The sequence below is a fragment of the Odocoileus virginianus genome, chromosome 17 (assembly GCF_023699985.2).
Source record: "Odocoileus virginianus isolate 20LAN1187 ecotype Illinois chromosome 17, Ovbor_1.2, whole genome shotgun sequence".
NCBI classification, from domain to species: Eukaryota; Metazoa; Chordata; class Mammalia; order Artiodactyla; family Cervidae; genus Odocoileus; species Odocoileus virginianus.
This window is the reverse complement of record NC_069690.1, coordinates 12,706,203-12,731,195: the sequence shown is the minus strand read 5'-3', so window position 1 is coordinate 12,731,195 and position 24,993 is coordinate 12,706,203. Positions and strand designations below refer to the sequence as shown.

The following is a 24,993-nucleotide window of genomic DNA, read 5'->3' as shown; positions in this document are numbered from 1 at the left end:
GCAAATTATTTTACCTCTATAAGCTCGTTTCCTCCTCTGTAAAATGGATATGCTACAATCATACCGACCTCCTAGAGCTGTTGAGGGTTAAATATCAAAAGCCACATAAATAATATACCATAGTGCCTAGCCCATACTAAGTCCTCTATAAAGGCTACACAGTTCTAATAAACAACAACTGATTTTCTCTGCCTGGCATCACTTCTCTCCTTAGCCCACCATCCTTTGGAAAACTGACTCTCCCACATCTCATAAGGCTTTGGTGGGATTGTGAATCACAATACTCTATCCTCCACCTCCACAGCAGCTAAAGCAATCCAATCTGGTCTTACAGAAACTTGAATATTGAGTAAGATACACAAGGACAGAGGGTAGCTGGAGCTCAGTCATTCACTAGCCAAAGAATCTGGTCCATGAGATCTGGCTCTTTGAGATTCTCATCCCCAAGGGCGGCCTAACTGTTTAAGTTTTTTTTTTTTTCTCATTTCTCTATCTTTTCAATAATACTTTAATCTGAATGAACTGCTATTACGAGAAAACTTAGGAATCCAGTCTGTTACAACATACATTTTGTTCACTAATTTATTATTTGAACGAATTTTTTTCCCCTATATTTATTTGATTGTGTTGGGTCGTAGTTGAGGCCTGCAGGATCTAGATCCCTGACTAGGGATCGAACCTGGGCTCTCTGTATTGGGAGTGAAGAGTCTTAGCCATTGGACTTCTAGGGAAGTAGGTATGTACAATATACCAAGTCACCTTTTTGAACACATAAATGAACTCCTATCTCACCCTAAGCAAAAAAAAATCCCCCCTTTCTAATCTCCCATAGCCTTTTATCTCTCTCTCTCTTTTCTTCAGCATTGTTTACATTCTTCTTTGTGAGAATTACTTCTGAATACATTTTTCCCACTCCTAAACTAACGAAAGCAGGGACCACATCAAATACAAATTTGTATGTCTTAAAGTATTTGGTACACAGTGCCAAGCAGAAAGAATTCAATAAACACAAATGTTACGGACAAATGAGGGCTTCTCAGGTGGCTCAACGGTAAAGAATCTGCCTGCTAATGTCAGAGATACGGGTTTGAGTCTGCCACGACTTAGTAACTAAACAACAACAATGGACAAATAAATATTAGTTCTACAAAAAGATTAGTTTATCTTTAGTTCTCCGACAGTGACTTTTTTCACCTGACAGTTTTAGCTTAGAATAAGTCATCATTAAGTATATACAACGCTCAGATAACGCTTGTCAATGAACTTGTCTTCTTCAGGATGAGTCGGAGTGGTTCTCCCTCTGCTCCAAACCCGAAAAAATGTGTCTGAAGAAACACAAGTTCAGTAAAAGGTATTGTGCACTCAGTAACAAAACAATGGCAGTTGCTCAGTCATGTCCGACTCTGCGGCCCCATGGCCTGTAGCCCACCAGGTTCCTCTGTCCATGGGATTTTCCAGGCAGGAATACTGGAGTGGGTTGCCATTCCCTTCTTCACGGGACCTTTCCCACCCAGGGACTGAACCTGGGTCTCCTGCACTGCAGGTAGAATCTTTACCGTCTGGGCCACAAATAGCAAACATTTATTAAGTTTTCTCATAAGCTAGACACTGTGGCACCACTATATGTGGATTATCTGTGAATCCTTACAATCTTCTGAGGCATGGAACTTTTTCGTTCTGTTATTTATTTTTTTTGGCATGGAACTTTTTCAAGGAAAGAAGCCCCGAAAGATTATTCGCACAATGTGTTACAGTTAGTGAACAGCAGCGTCACTTCAACAGAGATTAATAGAGATGGGTAACTAAAAGATGTATATAGCCTCATAAATGCTCCATGTTGTAAGCACAATACTGCAGTAAGCAGAATATTCTTTCTCCACTCCGTTCTTCTCACTGGAGACACTACTGGCGCTAACATCCACGAAAAGGTGGATGCTACCTCCAAGTTAACATTTGCCAAAGTTCAAGAAGTTACTGGGAGGAAGAGGAAAGGGGCGTGAAGAGCCTTTCCTCCTCGGTGTGGTGCAGAGGACAGGGGCAGGCTTGCAAGAGATTCGCAGACAAGATTCGAAGACTCACTTGGTCCCCATTAACTATATGACCTCTGGCGTCATTTTACTGGAGACTCAGACAACCTCAGCTCTATAGACACGAAATATCTACTTGGAAGGCCTATCTGAAAACAAGGGGTCACGTCAGCCCTTTGTTGAGAACGGGATTTCGCACTCCACCACAGCAACGACAGGAATGCCGAGGCGGGGACCCAGCGGGCCGTTCAGGGGGCGGGGCGCACCGGGCTCGAGGCGGGGCGCGGCCCCAGGGCTCAGTCCCGGCCCATGTTGCCCTCCCCCACCGGGCCGCGTGGCCCGCGCCTCACGCCCGCCCGCCTGCCCCTCTCGTCCCTGAAGCCGCCAGGGCCCGCAGCCCGCAGCCCTCCCGCAACCTGGCCGCCCCTCGTGGTCCCTGCCTCCCACCTCGTCCCGCGAGTGGGGCTCACGGCCCACGGCCAACCACCCCGCAGCGCCTCGTGCCTCACCTCAACGCGTTCCCCCTCCTCCTCGCCGAGGAAACGCCAGCCGTGCGCGCGCCCGAGCTTTGCGTGCGCGCTCCCCCGCGGGCGGCGCAGGCGCGAGCGGGCCGCGCGCCCGCCGCCTCCGCCCAGGCCCCGCCCCGGCCGTCGAAGCCCCGTCGCGGGTGGCGCGCCTACCGCCGCCCCTGGCTCGGCCCCGGCTCCGGGGCTCTCGCCGCGCCCCCGCCGCGGCCTCTTGCAGGGAGGCCTGAGAGGCTGGGACTCTGAGCCGCTTGCCCGAGTTCTGAGTGGGACCAGTAATTACCCTTTCCTGAGAGCGTGTTGCTGGTCGCCGCAGGCCGGCCGGTGGCTGGTGCCGCCGTTTTATCCGCTCCAAAGTGCGCTGAGCCGGAGCGGGCCAGTACTGCCCCGCCTTTGTGTTTTCTGACATTCCCACTCCCACCCTTGTTACAGCCTCGAAGGAGATCGAGGCTAAGCGCCTGGGCCCAAGGACGGCGAGCGGGGGTGGCCTCTCGAAGCCGGGTCTTGCAGTGCCGCTCGTGGATTAATCAGACTGCCTGAATGGTTTAAGGGTACACTGGGTACGTTTGATTCAGATGCTCCTGGAACGTCGAAATTATCATCTTTGGAAAGAACCATCCCCTCTTTGGGCTTCAGGGGCCCAGATTGAGGCGCGATGATGAGAGGATGTGGTGGTCCACTCTGATGTCAATCTTGAGGGCTAGGTATGTCCCGACATCTCTTGTTACTACTACTAATTGTAATAGCTGCCATTTGTTGGGTATTTAGTGCATGCCAGGTATTGTACAAAGGAGGTTGCAAACATGGTCTCATTTAATCTTAAGAAACAACCTTGTGGGGTAGACACTCATTGTTACCATCCCCATTTTCCCAGTGAAAACCTTTAGAAGCTGCCTTGTGAATAACTTGGGATCACATGCTAGATCACGTATGGAAAGGGGATTCAAACAGTTGCTGGGCTTAACCATTATGCTACTACATCTGTTTAAGTCTTTCATTCATAAATTTTCCGAACCTCTTATAGAATTCATTTACACTTTCTGCCAGCGTGGCCTCTTTTTCTTTTTTTTTTAGTATCTGAGTCATACAAGTTCATTCTTAAAAAAAAAAAAAAGAATATTTGCATGAGCAAAAATAATGTGAAAACCAGCTCCCCCCATGTAATTTAACATTTTGCTATACACTGTTTTAGATATTCTTTGACATATCATTATTGACATGATATGCTTCATGTCAATAAATATAGAATAGTTTTACATATGTTGTATCCTGAAAATCTGTTTATTCATTCATTAATCAAATATTTAATGAGAAGACACTGTTGTACATGCTGGGAATTCAGCAGTGAATAAAAATTTCTGCCTCATATAATAATGGGGGAGATTGACAATAAGCAACACATAAACTGTATTACTATGTAATAGCTAATGCCCAATAATGTGCCAGGTTTTTTAAAAAATCAAGACAAAGGGATAAGAGTAATGGGATGATGCTGTATTAGATGGGGCAAACAAGAAAGGCCTCTACATCACAAGCTGAAATCTAATAATTAATGACGGAGGTAGCTGTGTGGATTTCTAGAGAGAAACTGTTCTAGGAGAAAAGAAATGGCAATTAAAATAGCCCAGATTGCTTGGCATGTTGGAGAAGAAGCTAGAAATTAGAGAAAGAAATTGTGAAATAGGCAGAAGACAGATCATGTATCTGGTAAGCCACTGTTGGACTTTGGATTTTATTAGAATGTGACAGAATACCATGGAAGGGTTGAGAACAAAGAAATCATCAGATTTGTTTTCATTGCAGCCTTGGATTAGTGAAAGTGAAAGTTGCTCAGTCCTGTCTGACTCCTTGCGACCTCTTGGGATTCTCTAGGCCAGAATACTGCAGTGGGTAGCCTTTCCCTTCTCCAGGGGATCTTCCCAACCCAGGGATTGAATCCAGGTCTTCTACATTGCAGGTGGATTGTTTATCAGATTTGTTTTAAAAAGAATCACTGGTAGTTATGTGGCGAATAGATAGTAGAAGCATTAAAATTGCCCTTTCAATCATCCATTTTTAACAGTGTACTGGTGTTTCACCAACATCTTTACAACCACTCTCACCTCCACAAACAGAAACTGGCATCAAACCTTTAGGACTTATCTTCATGTTTTTTTCTCCTAAACTGAAAGTTTTTGATACTGGCTAGGGCGTATATCCAGATCTGGACGTCGTCATTGTCAACAAACTGAATATGAGTCATCAGTGTTGTACTGTTGTGGATAAACAGTCCCACATGATGCAGGGATCTATTCATTAGAAACACAGCATTCAAGCACCTGGAAATTACCCTTCCTCTTCAACTGATGTTAGGCCCTCATTAGAATTCTAAGCCCCAATTTAGTCATTGTGTTTAAGAAAGATGTGGAGAAATTAAAAATGCATAGTGAGGGGAAGGATAACAGTGATGAAAGCAGTGCTTTTCTCAGTTTCTGCCTTCAGCATTGCAGTGGCATCAGTTATAACATGAGGAACACAAATTTGGAGGAGAAATGAAAGATTCTGTTTCAGATCTGCTTTGCAACCTGCATATGGAAATGATATAAATAAGTTTGAAGCTAAGAGGAGAGACCAGGGCTACAACGGTTTAACGGTATTAGAACTGTTTCTTTGGATATAGGTTTTCTTGGTAACCTCAGTACCCAGAAGAACCTCCTGGACAAATATTTGCAAAATGAGCAGGTAAAAGCAAAGGCATGTGTGAAGTTCTCAGGCAAAAGAAAGATTGTGTAAGGTAAAAAGAGGAAATGTCCAGTTTATGCTTTCACCAGAGGGCCATGCACCTGAGCATGACCTCTGAGTAGGGTGATAAGTCCCTATTTGCTCGGAACAGTCCTGGTTTAAACCTATTGTCCCCATATAATCAGTGAGGTTGCATTTCACTCTTAGAAGTGTCTCTCTTTGTACAGTAAATTATATGGTCACTCTTTGAAGAAGACCCTTCAGGGTCCAATGTCTTTCTCTTTCTTTGTCATTTTTGCCCCCATCTTACTCTTCATTCTCCCACCAGGTAGAAGTACCTCCTTTTGCCCCTAGGCACTACTTCCAAGTTTCCTTTGCCAAGGTACCTTCACTTCAACTTAGACTTCACTTCCTCAGGTACATCTCTTCTGACCTCCTCAAGTCTAGATCTAGTGCCCCTCTTACATGCGTCCCAGTGCACCCTCTGTTTAACCTGTCCTGGGAGAGACAACTCAGTACCTTGTTGCCCCCTCACTAAGCATTGTCTGCGAACAAACCTGAAAAAAAAACAACTCTTGTCCTCTTGAAGACAGAAAGTTACATTAACAGTATTAAGACCAGTCCCTGTTGAACTAATATTTTTAAAGAGTGACCTTCAGGACAGACTAATAGCACCTTCTCCAAGCCCTTCCATTCTTCACTAACTGAAGAGGTTGACTTTTGAACTCAAAGCCCAACAAGGAAAACTCCATCCTCCCATCAGGCTCTGTAACGTGGCTACCATCGATTGAGTCCAAAATCTGCCCAAAACTCCTCTCCCTCCACTAAATCGCAGTGGTTAGAATCCGAGTGCAGTTTCTGAGCCTTCCTTCCTATGAAAATGATGATCTGTCATTTCTAGTTACCATGTTGAGAGTGCTGAAAGACTAGAAACTTGATCTCCTCTTTTATTTATTTTTCCTGTATCTAAGGTGGCTGTTTGTACTGTGGTATACAAATAGATAAAAACAAAACATCTAAAAATCTAGCCATGCTTTCCCCATTTCAACTTCCTTCCCTTTAAACTCAGATAATGCTGGTCAATGTAAATTAGCCAGAGATTTAGTTCCGGGAGCAGAGCTCTGTGCCAAATACAAGGTCTCTTAAAAGCAAGGAGTTTCCCGTGATGCACTCAGTAGAGACGGCTCCACTCCACCAAAGGCCTGAGCCCAGGGATTGCAGCTCCTTAGGGTTCAGCTCTTTGAGTCCACACACTAGGAGCCTGGCATACTGCAGTCCATGGGGTCACAAAGAGTTGGACACGACTTCACAACTGAACAACAACAACAACAAAAAACTGACTCCACCACGGCCCAGCTCAGGGCTGGTCCAGCCTCTTCGGCCTCTGTTGCTGCCTCTTCCATTCAGGAGTGTTTCGATCCTCTTGTTTTCATTTGCTCCGTCCCTCCATATCTTTCTCCTTTTGTGGCCACCCTAGTCAAAGGAGTTAGGGAATAATAGTATTCCTTCTAGGAGGTTCCTAGATTGCTTTTTTTTTTTTAATTAACTGATTTTTAAATTATTTATTTCTTTGTGGCTGTGCTGGGTCTTGGTTGCTTCGGGTGGGTTTTCTGTAGTTGCAGAGAGTGGAGGCTTCTGTTCGTTGCAGTGCACAGGCTTCTCACTGCAGTGACTTCTGTGGTTGCGGAGCACAGGCTCTAGGGCTCAAGGGCTTCAATAGCTGCGGCACACGGGCTTGTTTCGCGGCATGTGGGATCTGCCAGGACCAGGGATTGAACCTACGTCCCTTGCCTTGACAGGAGGATTCTTAACCATTGGACCACTGGGGAAGTCCCTTTTTTTTTTTAATTTACTTTTATTGAAGTATAGTTAAATTACAGTGTTAATTACTGCTGTACAACAAAGTGACTCAGTTACACATATATATACGTAAATACATTCTTTTTCATATTCTTTTCTATTACATTTTATCATATATTGAATATAGTTCTCTCTGCTCTACAGAAGGACCTTGTTACTTATCCATCCCATATATACGAATTTGCATCTGCTAATCCCAAACTCCCACTCTCACCCTTTTCCTCCCCACTCCCACCTCGCCACCACCAGTGTATTCTCCGTGTCCCTGATTTAGGTTTAGTTGCTAGACTGCTCTTTTCACTTGATCACCCTTAACCATGACCATTCTGCCGAGGAAGGATTGAAGTACTTTTGCTAATCTACTTAAAGAAATATAAGGTCTATATATAGTTGTTTCTCTACACAGCAGTGTATCTGGGGTGCTTCTGCATAAGTAAGGACTCCCTAAAGTTTCCAAGTGGCGCTAGTGGTAAAGAATCTGCCTGCCAATGCAGGAGACATAAGAGACGTGGTTTTGATCCCTGGGTTGAGAAGATCCCCTGGAGAAGGGCATGGCAAACCCACTCCAGTATTCTTTTTTTTTCTTTTTTTAAATATTTATTTATTTATTTGGCTGTGTCAAGTCTTAGGTGAGGCATGCAGGATCTTCAGTTATGGCATATGGGATCTAGTTCCCTGACCAGGGGTCGAACCCAGGCCCCCTGTATTGGGAGCTCGGAGCCTCAGCCATTGGACCACCAGGGAAGCCCCCACTCCAATATTCTTGCCTGGAGAATCCCATGGACAGAGGAGCCTGGTGGGCTACAGTCCATAGGGTCACACAGAGTTAGACATGACTGAAGTAGCTTAGCACTCATGCAGAGATCTCAAAAGTGAACAAGAAGGAACAGGTTCTGCTAAAGGACCCTATTGCAACCCATTCTTCAGATAAGGAAAAGTGAGGCGCAGAGAGGTAAAACCTCTTACCCTAAGTCATTTATTTCCTAGGTAGTACAGCCAGAATTAAAATCAGGTCTGTCCAAATGTAATTAATAAACTCCCACTGGCTATTCAAGCTAAAAAGTTAGCAAGTTTTAGGATTTTCATAATCCCAGGGTCATTAAGGCTGATTTTCATGAATCTAGCCCTTTGCTACCCATCTCTTCTGCCTCTTCCTCACCTCACTGATGTTTTAATTTTTGGCCACACTGTGTAGCTTGTGGGATCTTAGTTCTCCTGTCAGGGATGGAACCAGGGCCCTGGCAGTGAGAGCGCCAAGTCCTAAGCCTTGGGCTGGCAGGCAGTTCCCTCCCTGTCTTCTTTTTGATCTCTGCAATGCATAGGATGTCTGTCTCTAGGAACAGCAGGTCTGGGGTAGGATCTAAAAAGTTAGGTGAATCGGGAATGTCTTATTGCTAAATGACTCCTGTTTACCTGGAAAATTTTAAATGCCTACTAGGCAGCCTAGCTGCATGCCTTTCAGCTTGATGGACAAGGCCTCTGACTTTTGGCTTTCCAAACAGACTCCTAAAGTGTTCTGTGTAATTTGATGACAGGCACTCTATACTCTTTTGCAACCAACAAGTAAATGTTTGAAACATGAATTGTTAGAAACCAATTAATATAATTGAAAAGGTATGTAGTTTGAAAGAAGGCTTCAGGAAAGAAGCCTTTCCTGAATTTGAATCCTGTTCCACCTTTGACAACCTTCAAGCATTAAGGCAAATTATTACCTTTCTGTGCCTCTTTTCTCCTCATACATAAAAAGAAAATAATACCTAATTTATAAGACTTTTATGAGGATAAGATGGTGTATGTATAGTACCTAGTTCATGGTGGGGGTCAAATAAATTATAATTGTGGTTTTAATTTTAATTCCAAAAGTGCTCCATTGTATGACCTTGGGACTTGCTTAGAAATTATTTTAGGCTATGTTGGCTAGTGGTCAGCATTGGAATATTTTCGTTATTTGAATCAAGAACTATCTACTGGAAACCTGTAGGTTTCTTAAACACTGAGCAATTAAACAGAATTTTCTTTTGCTGCCTGCTTCTTTTTCTTTTAAAACAATTTAGTAATGAGTTTGACTTTTTTAAGCCTTTCCCTTCTCCCGGGGAGCTGCCCAACCGAGGGATCGAACCCAGGTCTCCCGCATTGCAGGCAGATGCTTTACCAGCTGAGCCACAAGGGAAGCCCAAGAATACTGGAGTGGGTAACCTATCCCTTCTCCAGGGGATCTTCTCAACCCAGGAATCGAACCAGGGTCTCCTGCATTACAGGCAGATTCTTTACCAATTGAGCTATCAGGGCAGCCCTTTTTTAAAAGTTATCATTCATTTGCTTTGGCTGCACTGAGTCTTTGTTGTTGCACATAGGCTTTCTCTACTTGTGGAGAGCAGGGGCTGCTCTCTAGTTGCGGTGTGCTGGCTTCTCATTGTGGTGGCTTCTCTGGTTGCAGAGCGTGAGCTCTAGAGCTCGCAGGCTTCAATAGTTGTGTCACCTAGGCTGAGTAGTTGCGGCTCTCAGGCTCTAGAGTAAAGGCTCCATAGTTGATGTGCATGGGCTTAGTTGCCCCGAGGCATATGGAATCTTCCTGGACCAGGGGTCAAACCCATGTCCCCTGCTTTGGCAGGTGGATTCTTAACCACTGGACCACCAAGGAAGTCTCGCTGCCTTCTTTAGCATCTTCCTCACTATACAAAAGTAAAGAAGGTGTATGTTATTTTGCAGGTCATAGGGCAAATGTATAGTTGCAATCAAGGATAGACAATCCAGGCTTACCTCAAACGTAGGACACACTCATGAGCTCTGTCTCATTTAATTGATGAAAATAGTGAACAGACTTATGCATTACAAGCAATTAACTATAAAAATGTTCTAGAGAGTACTACTGTAATCAAATAAAACTCACAAGGTTAATCTGATGCATATTTAATGATATATATAATTGTTATTGTGCTGCATGATAATTAAACCTTAAATGTTAAGCTGTTTACATAAATGGTCTAACCAGTTGTTTTTATGCAGCCAAACACGTCTTTTAGTGTTTGCTCACTTTATTAATTTTCTGGCGTCTATAATCATGCCAAGGACAGCAGTTTCCCCTGAAGCACTTTACTGTCAAATCATGCGCTCATACACACACATACTCTTCAAAATGACACAGCAGTATTGTCTCCCGACCTGACACTAAAAATAGCTATTTTGCAAGGTTCTTCATGGGCTTCTCAGGTGGCACTAGTGGTAAAGAACCTGCCTGCCAATGCAGGAGACCCAAGAGATGTTAGTTCAATCCCCGGGTCAGGAAGATCCCCTGGAGTAGGAAATGGCAACCCATTCCAGGATTCTTGCCTGGAAAATTCCATGAACAGAGGAGCCTGATGGGCTACAGTCTGTGGGGTCATAAGGAGTCAGACACGACCTAGCACACACACAGTGCAAGGTTCTTTGTATGTGCTTTCTCATTTCAGTCCTTAAAAATCTCTTAAGGGAGGTGTTGTTACTCCCATTTTCAGTGGTGCAGAAATTGATGCTCAGAGAATGGAAGCAGGCAGCGTAGTAGTGGTTCAGACTTCTGTACCAGCCTCTAGACTTTATACAACCTCAGAAGATAATGCATCCCAGCAGAGATATGTCTATTGTTTTTTAGGAAAGAATGGCTCTTTAGAAGTATGGAATATGTACATATGTCCAAAGGGAGAAGAAGTCAGCCTTCAAGAGGGAGGGATTAGTTAATAATGGAAGAACTGGAACTTGTTGAAGCTGATTTTCTTCTGTCCATTCAAGGAAGAGAGTCTTAGCCAACAAATTTTAAGCATTATATATATATATATATATATGTATATGTATATTTATGTGTGTATGTATGTGTGTATATATATATATATATATATATATATATATATATATATGAGTACCCTGAGGGCTCCAAGAAGAGATCGGCCAGTCCTAGGGAGAATTCAGGGGTAGGTCTCTGGGAAGTGATGAGTTAAGTCTTAGAGAAGAATGGGATGGAAATTCCAAACAGATCAACAAATTATCCAAAGAAGCATGAGATAGCAGGGTCAGTTTGGTCTGTGACTGGAGTACAGAGAGCAAGAAAAGAGAGCCGTTGACTGTGAAGCCGCAAGGTAGAGAGGGGTCAGACCAAAGCAGGCTTCGGATCTTGCTCCAGAGGCTGTGGTTAGCCAATAGGGTATTTTGAGTTGAGGAGTGGTAATAACTAGTCTGGTTTTAGAGCTAGCTCTCTGGCAGTGATATGAACTAAAAGGTGGCAAAAGGAAAGACCAAGAATTTCTGAAGTCCAAGTAAGAGATGATGAGGGCTTGAACTAACATGGTTGGAATGGGGATGAGGAAAAGTAAATGGATTTAAGGTGTTTAAGAAGTAATTGAGGAGAATTGCATGGTGGTTCCGTAACTAGGTCTTTGTGCTCTCAGCTGCCATGGGCCCAAGTCCGATCCCTGGTTGGGAAACTAAAATCCTACAGGTCGAGTGTTGTGTCTAAAACAGTAATAATTAATAATAATAGTGTGGGGTGGGGAGGAGTAAGTAAGTTGGTAGGATTAAAGGTGACTCTCAAATGTCCAGCTTGGGTTGCTGGGTAGATGATGGCACTGCTCATCAAGAGAGGGACCATAGGGCAAGCAGACACACAGGGGGAAGGGCAGGTTTGTTCTGAGGACTTTGAGTTTGAGGCGTTTGCAGGTTGTACAGGTGTTGTTCAGTAGGCAGATTCAAAAGCTAAAGGAGAGGACTTCCCTGGTGGTCCAGAGGTTAAGTATCCATCTCCCAGTACAGGGGACATGGGTTCAATCCCTGATCCGGAAAGAGTCCTCAAGCGTCAAAGCAACTAAGCCTATGTGCCACGACTACTGTACCAGTGCTCCAGGGCCCACAAGCTGAACTACTGAAGCCCTTGTGCCGAGAGCCTGCGCTCCGCAGTGGGAGAAGCCACTGCAGTGAGAAGTCTGCGACTGCAGCTAGCATGTAGTCCCTGCCCGCTGCAATTTGAGAAAGCCCACGCACAGGAACAAAGACCCAGTGCAACCAAAAATAAATTAAAAATAAGAAGCTAAAGGAGAGATCTGGGTCAGAGAGACCGATTAGGAAATCAGCACAAATTTGGGGATTTTGAAGTCATGGGAGAGGATGAGATTGTCTGAGCTCACTGAATAGAAAAAGAGAAAAGAAAGGTGAAGAGTAGAAACTTGAGTGACAATGACAGGAAAGACACAGAGGAAGAGCCCGTAGTCTAGAAAGGGGGAAGTAGATTGAAGAGAGAGGAGTGATAGTAAAGGTGGGGAGTGGGAGGCAGTCAGAAGAGCATTAAGACCCTCTAGGCTCTAGGGACTTCCCTGGTGGTCCAGTGGTTAAGAATCCACCTTGCAATGAAGGGGACATGGATTTGATCCCAAGTCAGGGAACTTAGACCCCACATGCCTCGGGGCAACTAAGGCCAAGCTGCAACTATAGAGTCCATGCACTGCCATGAAAGATCCCACATGACACAACTAAGACCCAACCCAGTGAAATTAATTAGTTAATTATTAATTTTAAAAAGACCATGTAGGCTCTAAATAACTGAAAATATAGTGCTTCCCATGTAATTTAAAATAAAAATATTGAGAGTTCCCTGGCGGTCCAGTGGTTAGGACACAGTGCTTTCACTGCCATGGCCCAGAGTTCAATCCCTGGTCAGGAAACAGATCCTGCAAGCCACGTGACATGGCCTAAATAAATAAATCTGTAAAAAAATATATATAAGCTTTAGGGACTTCCCTGGTGGTCCAGTGGCTAAGACTCTGTGCTCCCAATGCAGGGGCCCACATTTGATCCCTGATCAGGGAACTAGATCCCACGTGACACAGGTAAAAATCCCAAATGCCGCAACTAAGACCAGGCACAGCTAATAAATAAAGAAACAAATATTTTAAAATAGTAGAAGCTATAAAATAGGTGTGAGGGAAGTCCAACAAAGTTCTGATTTTTCTATGGTGACCTCTTTGATTATCCTCACTGTCTTTATTTCATTGCCCTTGATCTGCTAGTGCCCTAAGTACATGTTTATACGCCTACTCAGTAATCTAACAATATAGCACTGAGACTACATCAAAGTGGATTAGTCAATGATGCCAAGTACCACAGAGAAATCAAAGATAAATGTTAAAACATGCCCACTGGAACAAAAAGAAAAAGTACCAATTATTCCAACATATGAATAGACTCTCATACTAGTGGAAGAGGAGAGTCTAGAAGTAAACCAAAATACATACAGGAATTAGTATATGCTAAAGATGGACTACTCAATAAATGGCGTAGACAATTGGACAACCATTGGGGGTAAAAATAAATGTCAGTTTCTCTATTTCACACCAGGATAAACTCCAAATTGATTAAATATTTAAATAAAAAATTGAAACTATAAAAGAAAATATGAGAAAATTCCTTTACAACTTACTGTGGGGAAGGAAAATCTTTCTACTATGACCCAGAATGCAGAAGACATAAAAGGAGAGGTTAATAATTTAACCCCACAACACTCAAAATTTCTGCAGAGCGACATAACACTTTAAAGCAATGTCAAAACATATATAGAAGATGGAAAAGAATGTTTGCAACTCATATCATAAAGAATAATCCCCCTAATATAAGGAAATAGATGAGAGATCAGCCACCCAAGAGAAATATCAATGAAGATATAAATAGACAGGGCTTATATATTGTGATTAAGAGCATAGAGATTAAGGTCAATGACTTATATTGGAATCCCAGCTGTCTCCACTTTACTCACTCTGTGACCTTGGGCAAGTCTCAGATCATCAGTTTTCTATAAAATGCAGGTAATAATTGTAGCTACTTCAGAGGTTTAAGTGAGATGAAGGCCAGGCTAGTGACTCATGGTGATAGAAGGAAGGACACAGGGAGATTGGGGTTCTAAATTTCTGGTATCTGGGATCCTTGAAATAAAGAGATTCAGGGAAGAGAAACCATTCAATTCCCATGTCTCTTCTTCCATTAAGGACAGTTATTAATATTTACTAAGCCCCTTTAAGTGTTAGACACAGCCCTAGGCCTAAGGATAGAAGGTAAATGCAAGCAAGACAGACCTGGTCTTGGTCCTCAGCGTAGTTTACTTCTGTAAGAGAGGTGTCAATCAAATGCCACAGAAATACGTCATTACAAACAGATGCATACCATGAAGGAAATGGGGAACTGGTGATTCAGTGGCTAAGACTCTGTGCTTCCAATGCAGGGGGCACGTTCAGTCCCAGGTCAGGAAGCTAGATCCCACACACTGCAATGAAAAGATCCTGCATGCCACAGCTATGGCCTGCACAGCCCCCCAAAAAGCAGGAGGGGGGCAGATATTAGTAGAATCAGGTGGAACTTGGGAGATCAAGGAGGGCTCTATTTTTTTTTTTTTGGCTGCATTGAGAAACTTTTGAATCGTAGTATTTTGAATCTTAGTATCCCGACCAGAGATTGAACTGCAGTGAAAGCGTGGAGTCCTAACCACTGGACCACCAGGGAAGTCCCAAGGGGAACTCTATTAATGAGCTTCCATCTATCCATGAAATTAAAAGATGCTTGCTCCTTGGCAGAAAAGCTATGACAAACCTAAACAATGTATTAAAAAGCAGAGACGTCACCTTGCTAACAAAGGTCCATCTTGTCAAAGCTATGGTTTTTCCAGTAGTCATATATGGATGTGAGAGTTGGACCATAAAGAAGCCTGAGCGCTGAATAATTGATGCTTTTGAACTGTGGTGTTGGAGAAGACTCTTGAGAGTCCCTTGGACTGCAAGGAGATCAAACCAGTCAATCCTGAAGGAAATCAGTCCTGAATATTCATTGGAAGGACCGATGCTGAAGCTGAAGATCCAGTACTTTGGCTACCTGATGTGAAGAGCCGACTCATTGGAAAAGACCCTGATGCTGGGAAAGATTGAGGGTAAGAAGGAGAAGGGGGCAACAGAGGATGAGATTGTTGGATGGCATCACCAACTCAATGGACATGAGTTTGAGCAAACTCTTGGAGACAGTGGAGGACAGGGAAACCTGGCGTGCTGCAGTCCGTGGGGTCACAGAGAGTCAGACACGACTTAGCCACTGAGCAATCAAGCCAGTGTCTGAAATTTGAGTAGGTGTCCAATAGGCAAAAAGTAAAGAAGGGGAAGGTGAGATGAGGGAGTGGAAACAGTGTTCTAGGCAGAGAGGACAGTGGGGACCGTAAGGGAAGGAAGAAGGCAACTGGTCCACTGTGGCTGAAGCTGGAGTGAAGGAGTGAGTGAGGGGAGATGAGACTGGACAAGGGGCAGACTGGACAATAGATGGCCTTGACAGTCTCTTAAAATGTAATCTTTCTTATTGTGGCCTAGTTGATTAACATGGGCAGTCAACAGTGTTAAGGATTTGTTTTATCCTGACAGCAGCAGAAAGTCCCTGGATGTTTTTAGCCGAAGACCAACAAGATCTAATTTGCATTTCGCATTGTTTATTCTGGCTACAGGGTGGAGACCTGTGTTAAAGTTGAAGAGACACATGAGAGTGGCCTTGGGAAGGCCGTGGTGGTTCAGACCCGTGAGGTGCTCCCTAGCCTACCTCTTCCCTAGTGTTACTTTAGCAGAAGATCAGCTTTTATTCTTCCATAGTAGATGTGCATTGTGTTACCTATTATTATCATCTTCAGTGAGAGATGTGCTCAGTCGCTCAGTCATATCCGACTCTTTGAGACCCCCATGGACTGTAGCCTTCCAGCCTCCTCTGCCCATGGCATTTTCCAGGGAAGAATACTGGAGTGGGGTGCTATTTTCTACTCCAAGGAATCTTCTCAACCTAGGGGTGGAACCTGCATCTCTTGCATTGGCAGGCAGATTCTTTACCACTAGAACCACCTGGGAAGCTTAAAATTAATCCACTAGGAAGAATAAGCACATTGGAGTGATTTCATGGGAAGTATAGGTATGAGAAGCAGGTGATTTTCTTTTAGATCGGAAGAAGAGAGCTAAAAGGGTAAACAGTGGTGATTCCTCAACAGAGAGGAGAGAAGGCGAGAGAATTCTCTAATGTGATGTTGCTTTGGCACATGGGCTGTCTATTCTATCAAAGCTCATCTTCTCCATGCTTAGACAAATAAAAACGTTAGGCAAAGGTGCTGTATGGCTCACTTTGGGAGCTCAGTGCTTTTTAGTGTGAAATAGGCCCAGGAGTTTAGATATTGCTACAATTTGCATTTCTTTTCAATACTGTGGAGTCGTCATAAATGCCTCGGAAAGCAATATCTGAATAAATCACTCTGGAATTGAACCTGTGTATTACTTAGCTGGTTTAATTTCAGAATAAGACAATGGCAGATAGTAGTAGTTTTTTGAGAGCTGCCCCTTTCTCTGCCTGCTGTGAAGAACTGAATAGAGTTGAGGCAGGCTAACGACCCAGCTGCCTTATTTTGTCACAGATGTGCTGGCAAAGCAGAGTCCTTCAAGGTGGGAATTCTTGAGGTCCTTCCAAGGAATACGTTCAGTTTTGTGGGATTTCAAAACATAAGCATCAATAGCTTTTTAAAAAATTTTTTAATTAAAAAATTTTATTTTATATTGGTGTTGTTGTGATGTCAGTGCTGTGATGGTTTCAGGTGGACAGCAAAGGGACTCAACCATACATATACATGTATCCACTCTCTGCCAAACTCCCCTCCCATCCAGGCTGCCACATAACATTGAGCAGAGTTCCCTGTGCTATACAGGAGCTTCTTGTTGGTTATCCATTTTAAATATAGCAATGTGTACACGTCCATCCCAAACTCCCTAACTATCCCTTCCTCCCGTCCTTCCCCCTAGTAACTGTAAGTCTGTTATCTAAGTCTGTGAGCTTGTTTCTGTTTTGTAAATAAGTTCATTTGTTTCATTTCTTTAGCTTCCACATATAAAGGATGTCATATGACATGATATTTCCCTTTCTCTGTCTGACTTCATTCACTCAGTATGACAATGTCTAGGTCATCCATGTTGCTGCAAACCAATAGCTTTTTATTTTTAATTTTTTTTAAACCAATAGCTTTTTATTTTATTTTTTACCTGTTAAGACCTCTGTATACACTTTTTTTTTCTTTTATTTTTATTAGTTAGAGGCTAATTACTTTACAATATTGTAGTGGTTTTTGTCATACATTGACATGAATCAGCCATGGATTTACATGTATTCCCCATCCTGATACCCCCTCCCACCTCCCTCTCCACCCGATTCCTCTGGGTCTTCCCAGTGCACCAGACCCGAGCACTTGTCTCATGCATCCAGCCTGGGCTGGTGATCTGTTTCACCCTAGATAATATACATGTTTCGATGCTGTTCTCTCTAAACATCCCACCCTTGCCTTCTCCCACAGAGTCCAAAATTCTGTTCTGTACATCTGTGTCTCTTTTTCTGTTTTGCATATAGGGTTATCATTACCATCTTTCTTAATTCCATATATATGCGTTAGTACATTGTATTGGTCTTTATCTTTCTGGCTTACTTCACTCTGTATAATGGGCTCCAGTTTCATCCATCTCATTAGAACTGATTCAAATGAATTCTTTTTAATGGCTGAGTAATATTCCATGGTGTATATATACCATAGCTTCCTTATCCATTCATCTGCTGATGGGCATCTAGGTTGCTTCCATGTCTTGGCTATTATAAACAGTGCTGCAATGAACATTGGGGTACACGTGTCTCTTTCAGATCTGGTTTCCTCAGTGTGCATGCCCAGAAGTGGGATTGCTGGGTCTTATGGCAGTTCTAATTCCAGTTTTTTAAGAAATCTCCACACTGTTCTCCACAGCAGCTGTACTAGTTTGCATTCCCACCAACAGTGTAAGAGGGTTCCCTTTTCTCCACACCCTCTCCAGCATTTATTGCTTGTAGACTTTTGGATAGCAGCCATCCTGACAGGCGTGTAATGGTACCTCATTGTGGTTTTGATTTGCATTTCTCTGATAATGAGTGATGTTGAGCATCTTTTCATGTGTTTGTTAGCCATCTGTATGTCTTCTTTGGAGAAATGTCTGTTTAATTCTTTGGCCCAGTTTTTGATTGGGTCATTTATTTTTCTGGATTGAGCTGCAGGAGTTGCTTATATATTTTTGAGATTAATCCTTTGTTGCTTTGTTTGCTATTATTTTCTCCCAATCTGAGGGCTGTCTTTTCACCTTGCTTATAGTTTCCTTTGTTGTGCAAAAGCTTTTAAGTTTCACTAGGTCCCATTTGTTTATCTGTGCTTTTATTTCCAATATTCTGGGAGGTGGGTCATAGAGGATCCTGCTGTGATTTATGTCAGAGAGTGTTTTGCCTATGTTCTCCTCTAGGAGTTTTATAATTTCTGGTCTTACATTTAGATCTTTAATCCATTTTGAGTTTATTTTTGTGTATGGTGTTAGAGTGTTGTAGTTTCATTCTTTTACAAGTGGTTGACCAGTTTTCCCAGCACCACTTGTTAAAGAGGTTGTCTTTTTTCCATTGTATATTCTTGCCTCCTTTGTCGAAGATAAGATGTCCATAGGTTTGTGGATTTATCTCTGGGCTGTCTATTTTGTTCCATTGATCTATATTTCTGTCTTTGTGCCAGTACCATACTGTCTTGATGACTGTGGCTTTGTAGTAGAGTCTGAAGTCAGGCAGGTTGATTCCTCCAGTTCCATTCTTCTTTCTCAAGATTGCTTTGGCTATTCAAGGTTTTTTGTATTTCCATACAAATTGTGAAATTATTTTTTCTAGTTCTGTGAAAAATACTGTTGGTAGCTTGATAGGGATTGCATTGAATCTATAGATTGCTTTGGGTAGTATAGCCATTTTGACAATATTGATTCTTCCAATCCATAAGCACGGTATATTTCTCCATCTGTTTGTGTCCTCTTTGATTTCTTTCATCAGTGTTTTATAGTTTTCTATGTATAGGTCTTTTGTTTCTTTAGGTAGATATACTCCTAAGTACTTTATTCTTTTTGTTGCAATGGTGAATGGTATTGTTTCCTTAATTTCTCTTTCTGTTTTCTCATCGTTAGTGTATAGGAATGCAAGGGATTTCTGTGTGTTAATTTTATATCCTACAACTTTACTATATTCATTGATTAGCTCTAGTAATTTTCTGGTAGAGTCTTTAGGGTTTTCTATGTAGAGGATCATGTCATCTGCGAACAGTGAGAGTTTCACTTCTTCTTTTCCTATCTGGATTCCTTTTACTTCTTTTTCTGCTCTGATTGCTGTAGCCAACACTTCCAAAAGTATGTTGAATAGTCGTGGTGATAGTGGGCACCCTTGTCTTGTTCCTGATTTCGGGGGAAATGCTTTCAATTTTTCACCATTGAGGGTAATGCTTGCTGTGGGTTTGTCATATATAGTTTTTATTATGTTCAGGTATGTTCCTTCTATTCCTGCTTTCTGGAGAGTTTTTATCATAAATGGGTGTTGAATTTTGTCAAAGGCTTTTTCTGCATCTATTGAGATAATCATATGGTTTTTATCTTTCAATTTGTTAATGTGGTGTATTACAGTGATTGATTTGTGGATATTAAAGAATCCTTGCATTCCTGGGATAAAGCCCACTTGGTCATGATGAATGATTTTTTTAATATGTTGTTGGATTCTGTTTGCTAGAATTTTGTTAAGGATTTTTGCATCTATGTTCATCAGTGATATTGGCCTGTAGGTTTCTTTTCTTGTGGCACCTTTGTCTGGTTTTGGAATTAGGGTGATGGTGGCCTCATAGAATGAGTTTGGAAGTTTACCTTCTTCTGCAATTTTCTGGAAGAGTTTGAGTAAGATAGGTGTTAGCTCTTCTCTAAATTTTTGGTAGAATTCAGCTGTGAAGCCATCTGGTCCTGGGCTTTTGTTTCCTGGAAGATTTCTGATTACACTTTTGATTTCCTTGTTTGTGATGGGTCTGTTAAGATCTTCTATTTCTTTCTGGTTCAGTTTTGGAAAGTTATACTTTCCTAAGAATTTGTCCATTTCTTCCAAGTTGACCATTTTATTGGCATAGAGCTGCTGGTAGTAGTCTCTTATGATCCTTTGTATTTCAGTGTTGTCTGTTGTGATCTCTCCATTTTCATTTCTAATTTTGTTAATTTGGTTCTTCTCCCTTTGTTTCTTAATGAGTCTTGCTAACAGTTTGTCAATTTTGTTTATTTTTTCAAAAAACCAGCTTTTAGCTTTGTTGATTTTTGCTATGATCTCTTTAGTTTCTTTTGCATTTATTTCTGCCCTAATATTTAAGATTTCTTTCCTTCTACTAACCCTGGGCTTCTTCATTTCTTCCTTCTCTAGTTGCTTTAGGTGTAGAGTTAGGTTATTTATTTGACTTTTTTCTTGTTTCTTGAGGTAAGCCTGTAATGCTATGAACCTTCCCCTTAGCACTGCTTTTACAGTGTCCCATAGGTTTTGGGTTGTTGTGTTTTCATTTTCATTCGTTTCTATGCATATTTTGATTTCTTTTTTGATTTCTTCTATGATTTGTTGGTTATTCAGAAGCGTGTTATTTAGCCTCCATATGTTTGAATTTTTAATAACTTTTTTCCTGTAGTTGAGATCTAATCTTACTGCACTGTGGTCAGAAAAGATGACTGGAATGATTTCAATTTTTTTGAATTTACCAAGGCTAGATTTATGGCCCAGGATGTGATCTCTTCTGGAGAAGGTTCCGTGTGCACTTGAGAAAAAGGTGAAGTTGATTGTTTTGGGGTGAAATGTTCTGTAGATATCAATTAGGTCTAGCTGGTCCATTGTGTCATTTAAAGTTTGTGTTTCCTTGTTAATTTTCTGTTTAGTTGATCTATCCGTAGTTGTGAGTGGGGTATTAGAGTCTCCCACTATTATTGTGTTACTATTAATTTCCTCTTTCATACTCGTTAGCGTTTGCCTTACATATTGTGGTGCTCCTATGTTGGGTGCATATACATTTATAATTGTTATATCTTCTTCTTGGATTGATCCTTTGATCATTATGTAGTGTCCTTCTTTGTCTCTTTTCACAGCCTTTATTTTAAAGTCTATTTTATCTGATATGAGTATTGCGACTCCTGCTTTCTTTTGGTCTCCCGTTTGCGTGAAATATTTTTTTCCAGCCCTTCACTTTTAGTCTGTATGTGACCCTTGTTTTGAGGTGGGTCTCTTGTAGACAGCACATATAGGGGTGTTGTTTTTGTATCCATTCAGCCAGTCTTTGTCTTTTGGTTGGGGCATTCAACCCATTTACATTTAAGGTAATTATTGATAGGTATGGTCCCGTTGCCATTTACTTTGTTGTTTTGGGGTTCACGTTTATACAACCTTTCTGTGTTTCCTGTCTAGAGAAGATCCTTTAGCATTTGTTGAAGAGCTGGTTTGGTGGTGCTGAATTCTCTCAGCTTTTGCTTGTCTGTAAAGCTTTTGAATTCTTCATATCTGAATGAGATCCTTGCTGGGTACAGTAATCTAGGTTGTAGGTTATTCTCTTTCGTTACTTGAAGTATGTCCTGCCATTCCCTTCTGGCCTGAAGGGTTTTTATTGATAGATCAGCTGTTTTCCTTATAGGGATCCCTTCGTGTGTTATTTGTTGTTTCTCCCTTGCTGCTTTTAATATTTGTTCTTTGTGTTTGATCTTTGTTAATTTGATTAATATGTGTCTTGGGGTGTTTCACCTTAGGTTTATCCTGTTTGGGACTCTCTGGGTTTCTTAGCCTTGGGTGGCTATTTCCTTCCCCATTTTAGGGAAGTTTTCAGCTATTATCTCCTCGAGTATTTTCTCATGGCCTTTCTTTTTGTCTTCTTCTTCTGGGACTCCTATGATTCGAATGTTGGGGCATTTCACATTGTCCCAGAGGTCCCTGAGGTTATCCTCATTTCTTTTTTTTTTTTCTCATTTCTTTTGATTCTTTTTTCTTTTTTCCTCTCTGCTTCATTTATTTCCACTGTTTTATCTTCTACCTCACTTATCCTATCTTCTGTCTCCATTATTCTACTGTTGGTTCCCTCCAGAGTGTTTTTGATCTCATTTATTGCATTATTCATTTTTAATTGACTCTTTTTTATTTCTTCTAGGTCCTTATTAACCATTTCTTGCATCTTCTCAATCTTTGTCTCCAGGCTCATTATCTGTAACTCCATTTTGTTTTCAAGATTTTGGATCATTTTTATTATCATTATTATAAATTCTTTTTCAGGTAGATTCCCTATCTCCTTCTCTTTTGTTTGACTTGGTGGGCATTTTTCATGTTCCTTTACCTGTTGGGTATTTCTCTGCCTTTTCATCTTGTTTAGATTGCTGTGTCTGGAGTGGGCTTTCTGTATTCTGGTGGTCTGTGGTTCCTTTTTATTGTGGAGGTTTCACCCAGTGGGTGGGTTGGACGATTGGCTTGTCAAGGTTTCCTGGTTAGGGAAGCTTGCGTCGGTGTTCTGGTGCGTGGAACTGGATTTCTTCTCTCTGGAGTGCAATTTGGTGTCCAGTAATGAGTTTTGAGATGGGTCTATGTGTTAGGTGTGACTTTGGGCAGCCTGTATGTTGACGCTCAGGGCTATGTTCCTGCGTTGCTTGAGAATTTGCGTGGTATGTCTTGCTCTGGAACTTATTGGCTCTTGGGTGGTGGTTGGTTTCAGTGTAGGTATGGAGGGTTTTGGATGGTCTGTTATTACTTAATGTTCCGTGTAGTCAGGAGTTTTCTGGTGTTCTCAGGTTTTGGGCTTAAGTCTCCTGCCTCTGGATTTCAGTTTTATTCTTCCAGTAGTCTCAAGACTTCTCCAACTATACAGCACTGGTAATAAAACTTCTAGGTTAATGGTGAAAAGATTCTCCACCGTGAGGGACACCCAGAGAGGTTCACAGAGTTACATGAAGAAGAGGAGAGGGAGGAGGGAGATAGAGATGAGCAGGAGGAGAAAAAGGGGGACTCAAGAGGAGAGAGACAGATCTATGCAGTTCTCTGTTCCCAAAGTGTTCTCCATAGCCCAGACACCCACAGAGATTCACAGAGTTGGATTGGGGAGAGAAGGGGGAGGAAGGAAATAGAGGTGATCTGGGGGAGAAAACAGAGAGTCAAAAGGGGGAGAGAGTAATCAACACACTCCTAAGTAAAAATGGGTACTGAATATTGGATTCTTAAATGTCCAAAATTGATATCAAATACTGAAAAACAAAGATTAAAAATCTAGAGTAGAGGTTAGACTCTTAAAAATACAATATTAAAAACAACAACAAAAACACAAAAAATTTTAGAAATATATATGAAGTTCGGTTTAAAAATATGGCTTCTCCTTTTTTTTTTTTTGCAAGGTTATAGTGAAATGAAAATGAAAATTAAGGAGCAATAGAGGACTTTAAAAGAAAATAAGAGAAAAAAACCAATAGCTTTTTAACTGCAGAAGTAAAAATGAAAACAGAATCTTGGAGCCAAATGGGATTCCCAGAGCTCCAGAGCCTGACAAGTATTTATTTATTAATATGTGTAATTCTGCATGGAGGATTGTTTTATATTAGAAATGGACTTTTGATTATGCCATGTTTCACAGACAGAGGATTAGTATCCCAAAATATAGCCAGAAATACAGGACTTCTATGACTCAGTTAAAAAAACAACAACACAACAGAAGAAAAAGGAGAGGATATAAGCAAGCAAGAGAAAACCTAAGGGCAAGTAAATATATAGAAAGATGCTCAACCTCACTGTTAAGCAGACAGATGCACATAGGAGCAATAATAAAGAGACTACAGTCATCCATTGGCAAGAATCATCAAGTCTGAGATTTCCAAATTAGGGAGGAAGTGAAACTAACATCCATTCATGACTACTGGAAAAACCATAGCTTTGACTATATGGGTCTTTGTCTGCAAAGTGATGTCTCTGCTTTTTAACATGCTGCCTAAGTTTGTCATAGCTTTTCTTACAAGGAGCAAGTGACTTTTAAAATTTCATGGCTGTGGTCACCATCCGCCGTGATTTTGGAGCCCAGGAAAACAAAATGTGTCACTGTTTCTGCTTTTTCCCCTCTGTTTGCATCGAAGTGATGGGACTGGATACTATGATCTTAGTTTTTTGAATGTTCAGTTTTAAGCCAGATTTTTCACTCCCCTCTTTCACCTTCATAAAGAGGCTCTTTAGATCCTCTTCACTTTCTACCATTAGAGTGGTATCATTTGCATATCTGAGGTTGTATAGTAATTTATACACACTGCTTTTTTCAGAGGATGATATTAGCAACTTTAACCACTGGATGGCACAAATTCATAAGAGTCTGGTGAAAGTGTGTGTGTGTTGTGTTAGTCACTCAGTCATGTTGAGCTCACCAGGCTCCTCTGTCCATGGAATTCTCCAGGCAAGAATACTGGAGTGGGTAGTACAGACCAAGGTACAGCATGTAAGGGAGGGTCAGCCTGTGAAAAGTCTTCTGGAGACTGAAACTCATGCACTATAGACATGGAATCAAATTCCCTAGCAGTGCAGATTAAGAGAAACTTTTTATATTGGATGACACAGAAAAAGGGAAAAGAAAAAGAAAAGTGCTGGAAGAAGGAGCAGGGAAAGAAAGATATAAAGAGACAAAGGAGCATGAGATAAAAGACTGTGAGTCTAGGAACTTTCCTGGTGTTCTGGTGACTAAGACTCCATGCTCCCAGTATAGAGGACCCAGGTTCAATCCCTGGTCAGGGAACTAGATCCCACATGCTGAAACTAAGAGTTCACATGCCACAACTAAAGATCCCTTGTGCTGCAACTAAGACCCGGCACAGCCAAATAAATGAATAAAAATAAATATTTTAAAGAATATATATATATATATATATATATATATGTTTTGTTTTAAAGATTGTAAGTCTAGAGAGATGAATTCAAGTGTTAAACCAACAATTGCAGGTTGGGCCCTCGTTGGTTTG

At 41.7% G+C, this 24,993-nt stretch overlaps 2 protein-coding genes across 9 annotated transcripts in view; one reads left to right on the top strand and one right to left on the bottom strand.

The window, feature by feature from the left end:
* The window catches only part of TADA2A (transcriptional adaptor 2A), a 43,977-nt gene extending 41,362 nt beyond the window's left edge, over positions 1-2,615 (bottom strand). Inside the window, exon 1 of one of the 7 annotated variants that reach the window (XM_070478627.1) lies at positions 2,537-2,615. Coding sequence is in view for 1 of the 7 variants with exons in the window: in XM_070478629.1 (XP_070334730.1) it covers positions 2,080-2,090 (11 nt within the window). In the remaining 6 variants the exon portion in view is untranslated. Of the gene's footprint in view, positions 1-2,079; positions 2,193-2,474 lie in introns of those variants that run through there. The other 6 variants (XM_070478630.1, XM_070478631.1, XM_070478625.1 and 3 more) reach the window with 6 other exon arrangements.
* Positions 2,616-2,684: 69 nt separating this feature from the next.
* ACACA (acetyl-CoA carboxylase alpha) overlaps positions 2,685-24,993 on the top strand; it is a 281,140-nt gene continuing 258,831 nt past the window's right edge. Inside the window, exon 1 of one of the 2 annotated variants that reach the window (XM_070478624.1) lies at positions 2,685-3,255. Coding sequence is in view for 1 of the 2 variants with exons in the window: in XM_070478617.1 (XP_070334718.1) it covers positions 3,218-3,255 (38 nt within the window). In the remaining variant the exon portion in view is untranslated. The remainder of the gene's footprint in view (positions 3,256-24,993) is intronic. The other variant, XM_070478617.1, reaches the window with a different exon arrangement.